A 13,552-nucleotide genomic window follows, 5' to 3' on the forward strand; every position below is an offset into this window, starting at 1 on the left:
TTCCAAACTAGGCTAGACACGTACACCAATGTGTTGTCAAAAGGTGGTTGACAAGTGGTTGACAAGATTTGTGTTTGGAGTTTTCGAAGGGTAGTTCGGAGCTTCCGAACTTCATGCGCAATGAGGTGTTAAATGGTTATTGATACCTAAGATACATGCCAGATCGGAGCGTCCGAAGTGTGAAATCGGAGCTTTTTAAATCGGGATCAGAGCTTCCGAAGAAAGGTGTCCCAAGACGTGGCATACATGCAAGATCGGACCATTCGATCTAGGGTTCGGACCTTTCGAAATATGTCTATAAATAAACCGAGATTGTCTCACAATTAGTGTGTGTTTGAGGTGTCTTCGGAATACAATGTATATTTTGAGTGTTTCTATTCATATAATTAAGGATCGGGCGATGGCGAGGTGCTACGGGTGTAAGGACCCGATGCTAATTATCCTATTATTTGACTAGATTTGTTAATAATTATTTTAAAGTGGTGAATTAAAATAATTAAGCCAAATAATTAATTTGTGTGTTAAAAATATGTGTCAAAAAATATCGGTGTATAGACGATATTAAAATATATATTTAATTTTTATGGCACACAGGAGTTGGAATTAATTTAACCGGGTCAAGTTTTGGACTCAATTAAATAAATACACACATATACATACAAGCATTACTTTCCTCTCTCCTCACAATCCTCTCTCTCGGCCGTGCACTCTGTTCTCCTCTTCCTTCTTATTTTCTTTTCATTTCGTTTCTTCAATCGGCGATATCTCCTCCGTCGTTGCTCCAAAAATTATTCCGAGCGTAGTTCCGGAATCCTCGCGACGATACCAATTTTGTAAGCTTTTCTCGCACTCTTCAAAAACCCATTTCCGACCAGCCGCCGCCTTCGCCGCCCCTAGCCGTCGTCCGACCGCCGCCTGAGCTAGGAGGAAGGTTGTACGAGTTGTTTAGACCTTTAATTCGAAGTCTTGAGGTATATTTCGAGTTAGGGTTTGAATTTTGGGAATTTTTGGTTGAATTCGAATCCAAATAATTGATATATGATTATTTGTTGGTTGTAGGTGCTATATTTGAGCCGATTGGAGGTATAGATCGAATTTCCTATTTTTTTATGGAATTATTTTTGAAAATTCAGAATGTATATATATGGGATTTTCGAATTATTGTATTGAATTATTGAATGTTTGGGTCTTGGAATATCTTAGAATTAATATATAATAATTCTGGAATTTTTGGAAATTTATCGGAATTTTTCAGAATATTAATTTTGATATTTTCGACCCTAGGATTGAATATTTAAATTATTTGGAAGTTGAAATATATGATAGAATTGATGGAAATGGTAATTGCCTCAGGTTTGGAGTAATTAGGATTGCACCAAGTTTGTAAGAATTACTCTGGTAATTATTTGGAAATTAAGGTACGGATTGATCGCTATCTTACAGCCTTTATGAGGATATGTAAAATGTCTAATTGCTATTTGAGGTATTGGCTTGTTTATATGTTTTATATGATGATTGTGATGAATGATGCATTGCATTCATATTGAGCCATTATTCTCTTATTCCTGAGATTGTTATCCACTCTTTAATGAGTTGTTTAGAAATCTGATGCTAGCATAAGGGCCGCGCAGTTCTGCAGACTGTCCCCCTTGACGCGTACTGATGCAGGGCCGCGCAGTGTTTGAACTGTCCCCCTTGCACAGGTGGCCACATATTAGCTATTGTTCTTTGGATCCAGATTTTGATATCGGTTGTTCCTTGGTACCATTCACTCGCATTGCATTAGTTGTTTTACATATCATTTATTTTGCTGTAATTTATTTGATCTTCGTACTGGGGTTTGACCCCTGTCCCTCGGGACTGCTATGGTTTTGTTTTTATTGCCATGGCAAGTAGTACAGGTGGTTCTGTTGCCTCTGGTGGTGCATCTGCCAGTGGAGCCCATGGAGGGTATTGAGTCGTTGTGAGTTCCCAGATATTATATATTATTATTGGAGTCTTTCATTTGCCGGGGAGATGCTTCGTGTATCAGTATCGTTATTTTTACGACGTTTGGGATTTGCTTGTTGTTGTATTTAGCCTTGCCAGCTTGCATGTGATTAGTCCTGGCCAGTGCGGCTGTAGGTTTGTGTGTTGTCGAATTGGACACTATTTTTGAGTATTGTATTGCTGTCTGAGTTTTTGATTTCCCTGGTATGTCCGATTTACGGGGAGGTCATGCCGAATTTTCGGTAGGCCCGAAAGAAAAATTTTAACTCGTTTTCGCTGTTTACATTAATTAATCTTAATTGCATGATCATTAAATACTAATTAGGAACGGGCCCTCACATTTGGTATCAGAGCATAAACTGGGATATGCTCGAAATATGTCTAGTACACTTTAGTATAGACATGAATGAAGATGATTGCGTATTTGATTGACTACATGCTCTTACGTGTTAAGTATTATTTATATGATTCGATTTAGAGCTAGTAGTTAACTAGGATTTGACTTTTAGTTAAGCTCGTTTGCCTAGAATTACGTTATCATCTTGTACTATCTTTATGCCTAAAGATTTGATCTTGGATTTCTTTAGATGGCCCCTAGACTTCGAGGTGGAAAAGGAAAGAATGTTTTCCAAGAATCTGGCAGTCAGAATGAGGTTGGTCTTGATGGAGTCTTGCGTGGGAGACGTGGTCATCCTGCAAGGAATGTAATAAACGATATTGATGCTGAAGTGGATCAGTTGGGCAATCAAGTTGATGAGATGGAGTTGGTGGTCGTTAGATTTCAAAGATTGAATCCACCTACTTTCAGTGGAGATGAAGGCAGTGAAAAAGCTGAATCTTGGTTGAGAGCCATGAACAACCTGTTCGGATTGGTGCACTATAATTCTGAACGAAGGGTAACAATGGTGGTTCTACAACTGAAAGATACTGCTGAACTTTGGTGGGAGGCTATGCGAACAGCTCTGGTTGAGGCTGGTAAACCTGTTACTTGGGATGTTTTCTGCTCCAAGTTCCGACAAGAATATGCTCCACCTTCTTTTGTGGTAGAGAAAAAATCTGAGTTCTTCAATCTGGTTCAAGGTGAATTGAGTGCTGCAGAGTATGCCAGGAAGCTGTCTTCATTGTTTACTTATGTGCCGCACATTGCTTCTAAGGATGGAGCTAAACTCGAAAAGTTTATGGAAGGATTGAATCAGAATCTGTACTCCTTGGTCTTGGCCAGCAACCCAGTTGATTATGCTGATGCGGTTGACAAATCCATTAGACAAGAAGCAGGGTTAAGAAGGGGTCGACCGCAGTATACGATGCAAGCACCAACTGGAACTGCACAATTTTCAGCAAACACCTCTTTTACACCCCAGCAATCTTTTCAGCAACCTAGGCCGCAAAGATTTAAGCCTAAGGGAAAGCAATTCAAAAAGAAGTCATTTAGCACTTCCTCTAGTTCTGGTAGTTCTCGTGGTGGGGATCTTCATGGGTTCCTAGAGAGTCTTGCAATAAGTGTGGAGGAAGGCATTCATCTGATCAGTGCATAGGAGTTCAAGGAGTCTATCATACTTGTGGCCAACCAGGACATTATGCAAAGGTTTGTCCTAGTGGGGGAGGACAGCAGCATCAGTCTTCTCAGTTTAGCCAGTTTCCTCGAGCCCCAGCTCCTAGACCTTTCACTCCTCAGTTTGCACCGCAACCCAGTTTCTCCCAATCGAGAGGTCCTTCTCAGCAGCAGTTCTCAGGGCCTCAGGAGGCTAGAATTCATGCATTGACTCACGACCAGGCTCAGGATGCACCTGGAGGGGTTATAGCAGGTATATGTTTTATCTTTGATCATCCTGCTCGTATATTGATAGACACAAGAGCATCTCATTCATTTCTATCTGCTGCATTTATTGTTGAGCATGAGATTGCTACTACCTTGTTGATTGATCCAGTGTCTATGTCTACCCCTCCTGGTGTGTATTTGAGATCGCGTGAGATAGTGATAAACTGTGTAATCCGTTTCGATGAAAGTATTATGATAACCAACTTGATTAAGTTGTCTATGTTTGATTTTGACTGTATTATCGGAATGGATACTTTGACCAACTATCGAGCTACTGTTGACTGTTTTCATGGAGTAGTAAGATTTCGACCGTATGTTGGTGGCAAATGGAATTTTTATGGTGATGATTCTCGATCCCGTATCCCTTTAGTGTCAGCCTTGCAGATGTTTGGGTTATTGTCTGCTGGGAATGAAGGGTATTTGATCTATGCAGTAGATGCTACTCAAGAAAAGGGATTGAAAGTTTCTGATATTCCAGTGGTTGAGGAATTTCCTGACGTATTTCCCGAAGAGATTCCAGGCTTTCCGCCTCAAAGGGAAATAGATTTTAGTATTGATTTGATGCCAGGAGCAAATCCAGTTTCCAGAGCACCTTATCGATTAGCTCCAGCAGAATTGAAAGAATTAAAAGAACAGTTGCAGGATCTCCTGGAGAAAGGTTACATCAGGCCAAGTATGTCTCCTTGGGGAGCTCCTATACTTTTTGTGAAAAAGAAAGATGGATCAATAAGGATGTGCATTGATTACCGTCAGTTAAATCAGATCACAGTGAAGAATAAATACCCATTTCCACGCATTGACGATCTATTTGATCAGTTGCAAGGTACTTCTGTGTACTAAAAAATTGATCTTCGTTCTGGTTACCATCAGCTACGAGTCCGTGAGGAAGATATTCCAAAGACAGCATTTCGAACACGATATGGTCACTATGAATTCCTCGTTATGCCATTTGGGTTAACGAATGCTCCAGCGGTTTTTATGGATCTGATGAACCGTATATTTCGAGAGTTTATAGACAGATTTGTTATCATTTTCATTGATGACATTCTGATCTATTCAAAATCGTTGAAGGAGCATCGAGATCATTTGAGGCTAGTTCTTCAAACTCTCAGAACTGCACAGCTATACGCCAAGTTTTCAAAGTGTGAGTTCTGGTTAGACAGAGTTGTATTTTTGGGACATGTAATATCAGCTCAAGGAGTGTCTGTTGATCCCAGTAAGATTGATGTCGTCCTTAATTGGACAACACCCAGGAATGTTTCTGAGATTCGTAGTTTCTTGGGATTGGCTGGATATTACAGGCGATTTATCGAAGGATTTTCTAAGATAGCGAAGCCTATGACACAACTGACACAGAAAGATCGACGTTTTGTTTGGACTAGAGAGTGTGAAACTAGTTTTCAGACTTTGAAAGAAAAGTTAACCACAGCCCCTGTTTTAGCTTTACCTTTGGGCTCAGGTGGGTTTGTCGTTTGTACAGATGCTTCTCTAAATGGACTTGGATGCGTTTTGATGCAGCATGAGCGAGTTATTGCTTATGCATCACGTCAATTGAAACCTCATGAAACTCGATATCCAATTCATGATATAGAGTTGGGTGCCATTGTCTTTGCATTGAAAATATGACGTCATTATCTGTACGAAAAATAGTTTGTGATATATTCTGATAACAAAAGTCTTAAATATATTTTCACACAATCCGATCTGAACATGAGACAACGTTGCTGGATGGAATTACTTAAGGACTTTGATTGTGATATTCAGTATCAACCCGGTAAGATGAATCTAGTTGCAGATGCTTTTAGCCGAAAAGTTCAGAATACAATGTTAACATCTCTTACAATCTCGAAAGTCCATGAGCACTTGGGGACTTCAGGTTGGACTTACCAACCTAGTGGTGACTACGTTATAGTTTCATCTATTCAAGTTGAACCACAGATAGTTTCTGACATCAAAACAGCACAAAGGACTGATCCTTATATTCAGAAGTTGAAAGAATTGTCTCAAACAGGACAGTTAGATAAGTTTGATGTCACTTCAGATGGAATTTTGCGTTTTAAAGGAAGACTTGTGGTTCCAAATTTGATAGACTTGAAAGAAGCTATCTTGCGAGAAGCACATTGTAGTCGACACAGTGTTCACCCAGGTAATAGGAAGATGTATCATGCTTTGCGATCCCAGTTTTGGTGGGAAGACATGAAAAAGGAAATTTCAGACTTTGTAGCAAGATGTTTGACTTGCCGACAGGTTAAAGCTGAGAGGATGAGACCTGGTGGTATGTTACATAGTCTGGAAGTGCCGCAGTGGAATTGGGAGCACAATGCTATGGATTTCGTGACACACCTACCTCGATCTGTGCATGGTTGTGATGCTATTTGGGTGATTGTTGATAGACTGTCGAAATCAGCCCATTTTATTCCATATGATCGTACTTGCCCTTATAAGAAAATGGCTAAATTGTACATTGATAATGTGGTGAGATTGCATGGTGTGCCTGTAACCATAGTATCTGATCGTGATCCAAGATTTACTTCTAAGTTTTGGGCTAGTCTGCAATCAGCCTTGGGTTCAAAGTTAGCGATGAGCACTGTCTATCACCCACAGACAGATGGTCAGTCAGAGAGGACCATCCAAACATTGGAAGACATGTTGAGAGCTGTGGTGATGGATTTCAGTGGCAGTTGGCAAGAATCGTTATCTTTGGTTGAATTCTCCTACAATAACAGTTTCCATACTTTGATTGGAATGGCTCCTTTTGAAGCCTTGTATGGAAGAAAGTGCAGATCTCCAACTTGCTGGGAAGAAGTAGGAGAACGACGATTGGCTATGCCTGAATTTATTCAGGAGATGAAGGACGAAGTTGTCTTGATCAGTAAAAGAATGAAAGCAGCCCAAGATTGCCAAGCTAGTTATGCAAACAAGAGGCGTAGACCTTTAGAATTTCAGGTTGGTGATTATGTTTTCCTGGAAGTTTCACCGTTTCGTGGTACTATGAGATTTGGGCGTAAAGGGAAGCTAGCTCCACGTTATATTGGTCCGTATGTGATCGTTGAGAAGATTGGTATTTTGGCTTATCGTTTGGACTTGCCGCAGAGTTTGTCTGCGATACATGATGTGTTTCATGTGTCGATGTTGCGAAAGTACGAGCCAGATCCATCTCATGTCTTGAGGGCCGAGGAGGTAGAGTTGGATAGTTCCCTTAGCTATTCCAAGTACCCAGTGAAGATTCTTGATCGTAGAGAGAAACAACTCCGGAACAAGACCATTCCTTTGGTTATGGTTCAGTGGAGTAGACATGGGACATAAGAGGCTACATGGGAAATCGAGGCCATGATGCGTCAAGAATGGCCTCACTTGTTTGAGAATGCAGTGAATTATTCCATGTACTCTGATTATCCTGTGTGTTATCAGTGGTAGATGTTTAAACCACTTTGTATGATGTATTATGTGTGTTCGATTTCGAGGACGAAATCATCTTTTAGTGGGGAAGAATTGTAAGGACCCGATGCTAATTACCCTATTATTTGGCTAGATTTGTTAATAATTATTTTAAAGTGGTGAATTAAAATAATTAAGCCAAATAATTAATTTGTGTGTTAAAAATATGTGTCAGAAAATATCGGTGTATAGACGGTATTAAAATACATATTTAATTTTTATGGCACACAGGAGTTGGAATTAATTTAATCGGGTCAAGTTTTGGACTCAATTAAATAAATACACACATATACATACAAACATTACTTTCCTCTCTCCTCAAAATCCTCTCTCTCGGCCATGCACTCTGTTCTCCTCTTCCTTCTTATTTTCTTTTCATTTCGTTTCTTCAATCGGCTATATCTCCTCCGTCGTTGCTCCAAAAATTATTCCGAGCGTAGTTCCAGAATCCTCGCGACGAGAGCTTTCTTTTGATACCAATTTTGTAAGCTTTTCTAGCACTCTTCAAAAACCCATTTCCGAACAGCCGCCGCCTTCCCCGTCCCTAGCCGCCGTCCGACCGCCGCCTGAGCTAGGAGGAAGGTTGTACGAGTTGTTTAGACCTTTAATTCGAAGTCTTGAGGTATATTTCGAGTTAGGGTTTGAATTTGGGAATTTTTGGTTGAATTCGAATCCAAATAATTATATATGATTATTTTTTGGTTGTAGGTGCTATATTTGAGCCGATTGGAGGTATAGATCGAATTCCTATTTTTTTATGGAATTATTTTCGAAAATTCAGAATGTATATATATGGGATTTTTGAATTATTGTGTTGAATTATTGAATGTTTGGGTCTTGGAATACCTTAGAATTAATATATAATAATTCTGGAATTTTTGGAAATTTATCGGAATTTTTCAGAATATTAATTTGGATATTTTCAACCCTAGGATTGAATATTTAAATTGTTTGGAAGTTGAAATATATGTTAGAATTGATGGAAATGGTAATTGCCTCAGGTTTGGAGTAATTAGGATTGCACCAAGTTTGTAAGAATTACTCTGGTAATTATTTGGCAATTAAGGTACGGATTGATCGCTATCTTACAGCCTTTATGAGGATATGTAAAATGTCTAATTGCTATTTGAGGTATTGCTTGTTTATATGTTTTATATGATGATTGTGATAAATGATGCATTGCATTCATATTGAGCCATTATTCTCTTATTCCTGAGATTGTTATCCACTCTTTAATGAGTTGTTTAGAAATCTGATGCTAGCCCCGTAGTTCTGCAGACTGTCCCCCTTGACGCGTACTGATGCAGGGCCGCGCAGTGTTTGAACTGTCCCCCTAGCACAGGTGGCCACATATTAGCTATTGTTCTTTGGATCCAGATTTTGATATCCGTTGTTCCTTGGTACCATTCACTCGCATTGCATTAGTTGTTTTACATATCATTTATTTTGCTGTAATTTATTTGATCTTCGTACTGGGGTTTGACCCCTGTCCCTCGGGACTGCTGTGGTTTTGTTGTTATTGTCATGGCAAGTAGTACAGGTGGTTCTGTTGCCTCTGGTGGTGCATCTGCCAGTGGAGCCCATGGAGGGTATTGAGTCGTTGTGAGTTCCCAGATATTATATATTATTATTGGAGTCTTTCATTTGCCGGGGAGATGCCCCGTGTATCTGTATTGTTATTTTTACGACGTTTGGGATTTGCTTGTTGTTGTATTTAGCTTTGCCGGCTTGCATGTGATTAGTCCTGGCCAGTGCGGCTGTAGGTTTGTGTGTTGTCGAATTGGACACTATTTTTGAGTATTGTATTGCTGTCTGAGTTTTTGATTCCCTGGTATGTCCGATTTATGGGGAGGTCATGCCGAATTTTCGGTAGGCCCGAAAGAAAAATTTTAACTCGTTTTCGCTGTTTACATTAATTAATCCTGATTGCATAATCATTAAATACTAATTAGGAATGGGCCCTCACAATGGGAGTAATAGCGGAGTTGTGCCAGAGTAGTGGCCTTCGACATTATAGTAACTCAGATTCCATTTTAAGATAATAATATGTTAAACATGATTAAGGGTTGGTGATTAACCAATTTCGGGGTTTAATCGGACTTCAAATTCAAGAATTGGATTTTCATTTTTCTGAGCCCGGATGGTCCGAAGAGAACTTCGGATGGCCCGAACTCAGCAACTATGGGGCTCCAAAGTTGGCTTGTTGACTTCGGAGTTAAGGCAAGTTCGGACGATCCGAACTAAAGATCGGACGGCCCGAACTTCCTCATGCCATGCAAGCAGGATTACTCAGCCATGGATTTTGACAAGTGTCGGACGAAGAGAAGTTCGGACGATCCGAACCTGATTTCGGAGGCTCCGAACCCAATGTGGCTTGCATGCATGCATTGAGCTGGAACGGACGATCCGAACCCCAGTTCGGAGGGCCCGAACTCGACCAGAAATTTTCCTATAAATAGGACTCATTCGATTTCAATTTGAATTACAAATTTCCGAGTTTCTTTCTCCAGTTATATAGTGTGAGTTATACACTTGAGGGCCCTATCGGTTATAATCAAGGTTCTGGAATAACCAAGGTGTGATTATAGTCATCCGGGACCAGCGACTCCAAAAGGGCTATCTACGGACGAAGGTATGGTCCGGGAATCTATTTAAGTTTTGGGAGTACTTATTAGCTTATTTAAGGCTTATAGAACTTGTGTAGTGATATGGTGAACTTTTGAATATAGGCTTGGAACCTAGGATCTATTATACTTGAACTAGCCTAGAGGTACGTACACATTGACTGAGATTGCCAGCGAGTATACATGTTTATATGTTGCATTTATTTGGCATTATTATATGGCATGATATATGATTTACCATTTTCCATATTCATATGTCATATGTATATACACGTTGAGCCTTTACCTTGTTATATCTGATTATAGAGCCGCTCTGCTCTATACTCGATAGTCTGTCACTGAGAGTACCGCGACGGCGGGGACATGTATGTTTGACTACTATGGTGTACTAGACGAGTGTGGTTTCACCTAGAGGTTGATCCGTGCGGTGGCAGAACTCATGTGGCGCCGGTACTGAGCATGACTTTTCAGATGACCTTTTACTAGTCATCATATTGCATGCATTATATACATATGTTTACTCATGTTTATGTACTGAGCGTTAGCGCTCACGTCCTAGTTGTTATCTTGGATACCCTATTCCACGAGGTAGGTCGCAGGATGGACGGAGCTGGTAGTTCAAGGCAGGACTAGGGAGCAGGAGCCTTGAGGAGTTAATTATACAGCAGGATTTGATATAGCTGTATAATGTTTACTTTTAAGTTTTTCGATATGATTGTATCACTACAGTATTAAGCCTGAATATATTTTACTAAGCTGATATGTAATTTATGGATTATGTTTCTGCACGTTTTACTCTGTTAAGTATTTTGCTGTATTAAGTTTAATGCATACTATTAGTTGCCAGTTAGTAGGTGATTCTATGTAGGGTCACTACAGACATCAACAAACTGACAACGGACGCAGATATAGTCTAAAATCCCTAGTAATTAGGAGTATATTAGCTTAGTAAAAACTTTTAGATCAGTATATATTAGTGATACTTTTCATTTAGATTGTAGTGATGGACTATAGGCTCTGTAACTCAGACCAGTAGTTGGGGTACGTAAGTACTGATTGAGATATCCAACTGAGTGTGCATACTTATGTGTTGCATTATTATCTTTTGCAGCATTATTACTTGTTATGTGATGCATATTTATATTGTTCATGTTTATGTATGTGCCATTTACATACCATGTTAATACTATTATTCTTTTGAGATAGCCATTTGTACACTACAAGAAAAACGGCTAACGACAACGCTTTTTCCGCGTTGTTAATGTCCCCAAAAAAGCGTTGTCGTAGCCAGTGTTATAAAAGACCACGCTCAAAGACAACGCGGAAAAAGCGTTGTCATTTCTGGAAAATACAATGCTTAAAAAGCGTTGTCGTATCTAAAAACGACAACGCTTTTTAAGTGTTGTCTTTTATAAAAAGCGTTGTCGTTTCTGGGAAAGACAACGCTTTTTAAGAGTCATTGTATCTGGAAAAGACAATGCTTTAAAAAGCGTTGTCTTTGTTCAAATAAAAAAAAAAAATTAATTCACAATTTTTCAATATTTTAAATCACTCAAAATTCAAAAATTTGTAGAATAAAATTTAATATAGAATCTCACAATATTATAAATCATTCAAATAAAAAAATAATCAAATTATAAATTAATGAACCCTAGGAAAAAACTATGCATTAATCTCGAAAAACTTTGATTCCTTCCTTCAGCACATGAGCGTCCCAAGCTTTCATAAAAGCCGCAACAATATCTTTTCCTTTAATTTGTATCTCCATACTGTAAATTATTAAAAATAAAAACAAACATAAAACAAATATAAATAGATTAAAATAAAAGTAAAAGAGACACATTTATCAGTAAAAGAACATGATCTACGAATGACGAAACTATCACTAAGCGATTGGAATTATCAAATGAACTACGAATTACGAAATTTTCACTAAGCGATTGGAATTATCAAGTTGTGATCCATTTAATTAAGAAATGCGGAAATAGCTTCTTTCCAGATACTAGATTTAACAATCATGACTTTATTACTCAATTATTTAATGAGTGATAAAGTTTGTATACCTCCAGTAATAGCCATCAAGGTTCCTCCAGTTAGTGCAGCAACACCGATGATACCTCCACGTTTCCATGAACTTAGCCCACGAGCTTTTTGGTGATCACATTTATAATTTGGATTCCTCCTCTTTTAGAGAAAACAAGAATTTTAATTTCTAAGCAAGAAGCACCACATGCATATTTAAGACTGGAGGGAATAAAGAATTGCAAGAAAAAAAGTGAAAGTGAGCTGGCATAAGACATAAATCACAAGAAAAGAGAAACTTTAACCTACCTTTAGATATAACCCCCAACGAACTTCCTTTAGATATAAATCGGAGTCGGTGTTCAGACCAACTCTCAGAATTGTAAATCCATTTGGAGGACTCGGAATGTGCTGAACAATAGCAGTAAACAAGAATAAAATTTCAAAGTCATGGTTATGAATGACACAATAAATCAAACATCAAATAATTTATTCTATTCCAGGGGAAAATACAATAATCTCATAACCAAAAAATAACACAAAAACTCATGAGAAAAACCAATAATTGCCACACACCAGATCCAGGTTCCTCAGTAAATTTTCCTTCTACTACCTACAAGCACAGTCCTTAATCCAAACTGATCAGCAGAAATACGAGAATTATTTGTACCAAATTATTTCCTTACCAAGGCCCATCTTCTATCATAATCTCCCAGCTCGAATCAGACTTTTTAGTTAATTTAGATCACCGAAATAAACTTTTTCTTTCTTTTTTTAGGAAACATTTTAAAAAGAGATCAAACATGCGTAATAGCATTTTCAACATATAACATTAAAAACAAAAATGTTTAATTACATTAAAATGCGAAAAAATAGTGAAGAGATCAACTTACAATACTTACTTTACTTCCTGGACCATAAATTGTCTTTTGAATAACTTCTTAGCACCAGAAATAGACAACTTATACTTGAATGAACCTAAATGTGTCTACCAGTTTACTATAGAGAAAAACTCACCCATATGCATCAACAATCTTTTGGTGAGCTGTAGGGAATTTGTTTGTTTGAAAATATATAGGTGGCATTTCACATGTTTGCAAGACTTGAAAAATAGCATCAACCTGTGAATTGGAGTCATGGGTAGCACGCTGCAACTCATCAATAAATATAACTTTGTTCCATATCCTCGCAAACAATCCTTCAAATACTAAACATAAAATATTTTTGACTTGGAGATTAGCTTATAAACACTAGAAATCAAACATGATTGCTATACAATGAATTATATACAACAAAAAGACAACCAAAAGAATAAGAAATATCTAGGGGGAAATAAAAACTAAAACTAAGTAATATGTGCCAGTAAGCTAGTCTCTTATGAATTCCCAGTTGGTGATTAACTTAAAATAGATCAGAAACTAACAAGAAGTGTTCTAGCGAGGTACGGTTCCACCCGAGAGCTAAGAATTCATGATCAGCATTACTAGACTCATTCATTGATCACCCAATAGCTAAGTATTCATGTTCAGCATTAATATTGACTCATTTGTTGATCTTTGGTTTGACTTAATTCACATATTTAAGATAACATAAGCGTGTGTTGATCAAATAACGACTTCTACTCAAATACAAAATCATTTTGTATACTTTTAGATACTTT

At 38.2% G+C, this 13,552-nt stretch overlaps 1 protein-coding gene across 1 annotated transcript; it reads left to right on the forward strand.

The window, feature by feature from the left end:
• The first annotated feature begins 2,576 nt into the window (after positions 1 to 2,576).
• On the forward strand, positions 2,577 to 5,434 carry LOC140877461 (uncharacterized). The gene is made up of 5 exons (XM_073280996.1): positions 2,577 to 3,501; positions 3,561 to 4,481; positions 4,625 to 4,631; positions 4,679 to 4,730; positions 4,880 to 5,434. Exons 1-5 carry the CDS (start codon positions 2,577 to 2,579, stop codon positions 5,432 to 5,434), a joined length of 2,460 nt encoding a protein of 819 aa, XP_073137097.1.
• Positions 5,435 to 13,552: the final 8,118 nt, after the last annotated feature.

Source organism: Henckelia pumila, chromosome 2 (assembly GCF_033568475.1).
Source record: "Henckelia pumila isolate YLH828 chromosome 2, ASM3356847v2, whole genome shotgun sequence".
NCBI classification, from domain to species: domain Eukaryota; kingdom Viridiplantae; phylum Streptophyta; class Magnoliopsida; order Lamiales; family Gesneriaceae; genus Henckelia; species Henckelia pumila.